The sequence below is a fragment of the Triticum urartu genome, chromosome 7, assembly GCF_003073215.2.
Source record: "Triticum urartu cultivar G1812 chromosome 7, Tu2.1, whole genome shotgun sequence".
Lineage (NCBI taxonomy): Eukaryota > Viridiplantae > Streptophyta > Magnoliopsida > Poales > Poaceae > Triticum > Triticum urartu.
The window spans coordinates 490777263-490784089 of record NC_053028.1 but is presented as its reverse complement, the minus strand read 5'-3'; the positions used below and the strand labels follow the sequence as shown (position 1 = coordinate 490784089).

Genomic DNA, 6827 nt, shown 5'->3' with positions numbered 1-6827 from the left:
TAGCTTCAGTCCTTCAAGCAGAGCTGCCGCTTCTGCCGTGAACACATCAACTTCATGTTGTAATCTCGTCGTGGACGCCGACATGAAAGATCCCGGTGATCACGGACGATAACACCACAAGACTTAGCATAATCGCCCTCTATGAATGAAGCATCGCCGAATTCAATGGTAGAGAAGGCCTTAATAAGGCTTGTCGGCAGTTGCCGACGCGGCTACCCATTCTTCCCCATCGCCCATGCTCATCCTTGAAGTTTATATGACCCTTCCCAATAGTCTTGAACCAAGCAAGGATAGATAGTGTACAGTACCCAAGAACACGACTAAGATTAATTTCTTGAAAACTAATATAATCGTATAAAGATGATGATGATTTCGACGGTTAGAGGCTCTAGGTCTTACGATTTGGCTAATGGTTGCGGTTGTAAAAGGCACACTTAAGCTAGGGCAGTTTTTAATGAAAATATCATGCAAGAGAAATGGTTTATGTGAAAACTCTGCTTACAATTGGTCCTCCTATGTGCAAAATGATTTATTTTTTGTGAATTATGTGCAAAATGAATTGATACACCTGGATATACACATTCATAAATCATAACACAAATCGAAGCATACCACGACCTGTCTTCCGTTCCTAGTACAACGTCCTAAATAGGCCTCGGTGAAACATTTGATATTTGCACACTACAAAACTTTAGTTTCTTCCAATAGGTTAAATCACCCCTGTTTGTAGCTCTACCAATGATGACTTTTTCATTGATGCTTCAGGCCATCATGCAGTGCAGTGGGTTCCACTGGAAGTACACATTGCCGTGATTACGGAACCTTTCTGGCTATGCCCACAACTCGTAGACCACAAGGGCCAAGGCATGTGACCTACAGCTGCCAGAGCAACCTGAAATCCTTGTGTTGCATATACTCCACCCGACCAGGCATGAGGGTATAACCCAACCGAGAAGCAACCCAAAATAACCAAATAATCAGATCAGCTTTGACATAACAACCCAGCTGCTCACTGAACCAAAATAATACCATCATCCAGTGCATAGTGGACTTGTTCATTTCAGAACATTGCAAATGTCATCACAGTTGAGGAAACAGTACTGATAGTTTAATATTACAGGCTGGACCTGCACCGTCTTAACTAGATCTTTCTTTCCAGAGAATCAGTTCAAAGGATGAACTAGTAGCGCCCATCATCCCTACCATGAAGAGCAGCGCGCCGATCATCTCGGCCCTCGCCAGGGTATGGATCACCTCCTGGCCTGTAAACACGGCCACGCCCACGTCCACGCCCGCGCCCACCATCCAACCGCCCTCGGCCTACATATGAACCACCATACTCTAGGTCTGGTCGACCTCTGCCCAAGAAAGCACCCTTCATTGGTCTGTTACCTGCAGGAGATCTGCTTCTGTCCCGCATATCGCTCCCCCAGCTCCGCTGAGGAGATCGGCTCCTGTCAAGATACAACCCACCATGTGGACGCTCCCTCTGCTTGTACTCCGCAGCAGGCCACTCAAACTTCACAGGGTCACGCAACTCACGTTCACCACGGAAACCCCTTTCCCTCTGCAATGGATCTGGAAATCGTCCTACGCGTTCTGGAGGTGATCTAGCTGGATAACTTCTAGGATCACCCACACCCCAATCACGGGGTGCTGGCTTGTACCTCGCCATTTCTCTTGGAGGAGCACGATCACTTGGTTGACCAAGTGGCCTTGCAGGCACTCGTGGAGGAGAGTCAAAGTAACCCCTGTGAGGACTAAGACTAGACTCATAGCGGTGTTTGTTGCAGTTGTTACAGTGACTTCTTCGAGCAAAGTTGAGGTTTCCACAACTGAAATAAAAAGCAATAAAAACATTAAGTTAAGGCAAGCAAGATTAAGTGCAGTAATTACGATGAGCTGAAAAACAATCTACCTCGGATTCTGGCATATCCAATCACCTTCTCTTGGTGAAAGATTTGGATCATTCCTGTGAACATATTCTCCATCAATTAGAATGAACTCCTTTCCAGGACCATTATAGCTCCCCCTCCCGTGCGACCTGCCTCCTCTTCCATATGGTGGAGAAACATCTCGGAATCTTGCACCTCCTCTACCACCCCCTTCATATCCCCTACCACCCCCTTCATATCCCCTACCACCCCTTGCATATCCTCTACCATTCCCTTCATAGCCATGGGTGTAACGTGGACCAATAGCGTCATCAAAGTTGCTGCTTTCTAATCTGCGTTGGCGCGGAGGTGATGGTCCAGCATGCATGCCATATCCTGCAAAGAAAGTAACAGCAATTCCAAATAAACATTAGAAGACACAAAACATGAATATTCAGCAAAGAAGTGCTTACTCCAGCCACATGGGGTTGAAACAGGCAAACCCCATCTGGAGAACCACTTCCAACAAAATTACTCTCCACATACCGAATGAGGTAGTAATTGCAAAGGCCAACGTTTCTTAAGAAAGCTCTGAGAAGGAAATACCGTTGAAGCTGCTGCTCAACCCAAAACAAAACTATCTGTTCATGACTACACATCCGGATATTGTAATCAGATTCTGCTAAGAAAAGCTTATCTCCATGTGAGCCAGTAACAGCCCCATAACTTCACGCAAAGTCAGGAACTCCCAACCATTCATCATGCCAATGCATATGCGCCAAGCAGTACAGCACAGCAGTTTGCCAATGGTATCTTGGAGAGTAAAGCATGCAGTCAGCCTAAAACACAGGGGTTTCTCTTCCAAGACATTCCATATAAGGCTATCACCTTATTGGGCATTATTTAGCTAATCCTCCATTGTAAGTTAAAGAAAAGTTCCTACATGAAGAAGGCATAAGCAACAGGCAGCAGGAATCCTATGTTACTTCATATGTTGTCTTCCTGCAAAGGCGAACAAGTTGTCTGTCTGCTTCAGTCTTCTCTTCACCATCAAACAAACTCACAATCTTACTAGCAGATAGGGTCTTGGACAATGAAATATCAGTTGTCCATATAAAAAAGTAGACAATTCAGTATCCAAACATCATGCAGATGCCTAATGCCGAAGTCCCTGTACGATTGATGATATCAACTGCTGCACTCGCTGATGTACTCTATGCTGGTATCCGCAGCGCACTTTCCTCAACCGAATCTCCAACAACTTGTTGGGAAGACGGTCAAAAGACATCATGATGCTACCTCCAAAATGTAGCCCACGACTTATTTCAAAGTTATCAGAATTACCAAATACTCAAAATGGAGTTGGTCAGGTTGTATTGATGCAACAAGACACAACTCAGATTCATGTTAACTCCAAAAACTCAAGCAGCACCAAAACACTGACCACAGCTTCCTCGACACTACCTCAAGCTCAATTCGACTCTCTTCTTATCTCAAAAGCTCAAATGGAGCAGTTGGTCAGGCCCAACAATTGATCATGGAAAGATGTGACTCCTCATATTCATATCAATGGATGATCCCTAATGCTGAAGTCCTTGTACCAATTGATGGTACCAACTGCTGCACTCGCTGATGTACTTTATTCCGGTATCTGCAGCGCATTTTTCTCAACCAAATCTCCAACAACTTGTTGAAAAGATGGTCAGATGAACGCCATGATGCTAATTCCAAAATGTAGCCCACGACTTAATTCATTGTGAAGTTATCGGAATTACCAAATACTCAAAATGGAGGAGTTGGTCAGGTTGAATTGATGCAACAAGACACAACTCAGATTCATATTAAAGGAATTCCTAGATATCCACGTGTCAAGTTAATTTCAACAAGACTTGTAGCTCTCAGACAAGTATGCGACCACAGCTGCATCAATACAATTCAAGTCCTCAGCCCTTCCTTGTGTTGCCACTTATCACAACTCCAACCTTGTCATGGTTCACCAATTGCACAGCAACTGAGTTGTTTTATAATCCAAATTAAATGCCAACAAAAAGGCTAAACCATCAAGCAGACGTTGCCATAAGAAGCGTCAATACTAAGCCTGTCTCCTATGCAGCCAAGTTGAAAACTGTTACAGTAGAACAGCCAATTCCATACTTCATTTGATACTTAGAGGGGGTTGCAGTGCTTGGCCATAACACTGAATATCCAAGCCAGTAAAGAATTAGATAATATCTACAAACTACAATCGCTTGAAAGTCAAAACAAATCAGGAGATTTTCGACTTCAGCCGTGCATTATGTTCCTACATATAGTGGTTTAGTGGTAAAACTAAATATCCTACATCGTATATAGGAATTTGAACTAGTCACGTCAAAAGAGATGGCTGAGTTGAAATTGACAAGTTACTGAAAATCAAACTTGCCATAGAACACCAGACATGGTAAAGAAAAAATGGATACAATCACATACAAAGTTATGAATGATCATAGAAATTATATACATGACATGAATAAGAACAAAGAAAGCCAGAGCAAATGCTGGCAACAAAGAACAAACCTCTTAACATATTTGACCAAACTTCCTAAAGATTACTCTCTTAACTTTAGCATGGTGAAAATTTCATGTAATGAAAGACCAAATGTTCAAATCTGAAGCCCATTAATGCAATTATATACTTATGTAAGTCTGAAAAGAGAAGCAGATCAAACCATAACTAAAGGGCTTAAGGAATCAAGGCATCCATTAAGAAGAGAACTCAAGTAATGCAACATTAAATAAAAGCAAACCGAACAGTATCTATAGGGGTTCTCAAGGTAAAGTACACATGGCACCCAACTCACTCAAAAAAGGAACCAAAGCTGATGTGAAGAACACAATTTATCATGCAAAAATGCCTGCAACAAGCTCAAGATGAAACATTTATGGAGAATGATATGATATTCATAGCTATCATGTTAGCTGTTTCACTCAGATGACCTTTTATAAATAGATGTATACATCATTTACAAATGTTCTCTAGATGTAGATCCTCTGGTAGGTAAATTCTGATTAACATTAGCAAGAAAGGGGCCAGCAGTAGCATGCATGTCAGACATAGCACCAATCAAAGATTTTGCCAAGAGAACTTAAGTGGGAAATTTGTGCTCATGCAAACTATGCATAGAAAAACTACAATCTACAACAACTTTGACTACAAACAATTAAGCGAAAGCATATCTAACCAGCACATAAAACATGAAACTGGTTATGATTATGCAGATGCAGATTTGGCATAACCTGAGGCATATGTCAACAGAAGTTATTCGATTTGTCAAGATTCTTTCCCAAACATGTTCAAAGCCTTGATCACCCTTTCAATCATAACAACACAAACAGATAAACAAGGCAAATACCTCACATATATCGCCATATATACAATCAAAGGATTGCCATTTATGAGCTGGATATAAGGAATTCTCGATTCATGATGACCACCTTGAATCATCTAACGACCAAACGGACAAACAAGGCACACAGACTGCATCTTGAATCATCTAACAACCGAATCAGAGCACACAACATGCATATACAGCATCCAAGAATAATATATAGCAGCTTAAGGGACCAGAAGAATCCAAAAGAAACAGATCTAGAGAAAGTTGGGTGATTCGAGGATTTTCAACCGACCTTGCGGCTCGTCGTAGAATCGTGGGGGCCGAGGCTGGTAACCGGGTGGGCTGAAGCGGCGGCGCTGGGGGGGCGGCGGGCTGCCAGGGCGGCGCCTCGCGGGGGGCGGCGGCGACCGGCGTCTCTCCCTGATCCGGGGGTCCGGCGACGAGAACTCGCGACGGCGACGAGGGAGCGAGGACCCGCGGCGGCGACCCTGGGCGTCGCCGACGGGGGAGGGGGACGAACGGGCAGGGGACTGGGAGGACGCGCCGTTATCCTGCGGCGGCGGTGGCGACGGCCGGACGACTAGGCTGCTGAGGGGCGCGCGCGTGGGCTGCGGCGGCGGCGGCGGCGCGGGCTCTTCGGGCTCGGCATCCGACCCCGGGGCGCTCCGCTGCGGGGAGGACTCGTAGTCCTCGTCGTCGTCAGGGTCGTCCCCTCTGCCGCGCGGCCGCATCTCGCTGGACGTGTCGCTGCGGTGTGCGGCGCCTCTAGGGTTTGGAGTTCGGAGAGGGCCAGGAGAAGAGAGGTTGCGGGTACAACAAGTTTGCGACGACCGTAGGAGAGGGGTCAACCCGTCAAGGACTCAAGAGGGGTGGTGCGAGCGGACTGGGGATCTCGTCTCCAATGTGGTTTTCAGTGGCGGGTCGCGTCCACCGTTGGATGAGGGGGGGTGTTAGGGTCTTCACGACGCGGTTGATTCTGGCCGTTGATATGTGTAAGCTTGTCTACAGCCGCACCTGCCAAATCCGCCTCGAAGGAATCTTGATGGAGATAAGAGCATCTACAGCCGTACCTGCCAAATCCGCCCCTGTACGCCCGCGCACGTGTGTCCGAACATGTCTGCAGACAGCGTTGGACGGCTCCTTATTTGGCTGTTGCGCATCATACACCTCAAATGTGGATCCTCAAATCCATGCAAGTCGATCATACCGATACAAATCATCTGAATTCAACAGTTCAAAATAGATACGACAAAACATTGAGCATGCCATATGTAAAGTTGATCGAACGGGAGCAACAAAAACATAACGACTCTATTGTGTTATTTCGCCGAACAGGTCGTGGGCACCCCGGGCACCATCGGTGCCCGTGCTTGTCGGTGCCCAAACGAGCTGCGGTGAGTGACAAACATCCACTGGCGGCATCTGTGTAGACGGAAAGCTCTCCAGAATACCCGGACTGTCCGTTGGATCCTCCTCTGTCCCAACCTGGTCCGACAGTGCAATCCTTGTCAGCGGCTGGATGGATGGGGTGCGGGGTTTTGGGCACGGGAGGGGGGCACTGCTCGTCCATGTTCACATC

The 6827-nt window shown here is 46.0% G+C and overlaps 1 protein-coding gene across 1 annotated transcript; it reads right to left on the bottom strand.

The window, feature by feature from the left end:
* Nucleotides 1-1013: 1013 nt before the first annotated feature.
* LOC125522452 (serine/arginine repetitive matrix protein 1) lies at nt 1014-6092 on the bottom strand. Its single transcript, XM_048687512.1, has 3 exons — nt 5541-6092; nt 1919-2270; nt 1014-1835 (listed from the first exon to the last, which is right to left on the bottom strand). The coding sequence occupies exons 1-3, from the start codon at nt 5977-5979 to the stop codon at nt 1181-1183; spliced, it is 1446 nt and encodes a 481-aa protein (XP_048543469.1). The 5' UTR covers nt 5980-6092; the 3' UTR covers nt 1014-1180.
* Between the last annotated feature and the right edge of the window lie 735 nt (nt 6093-6827).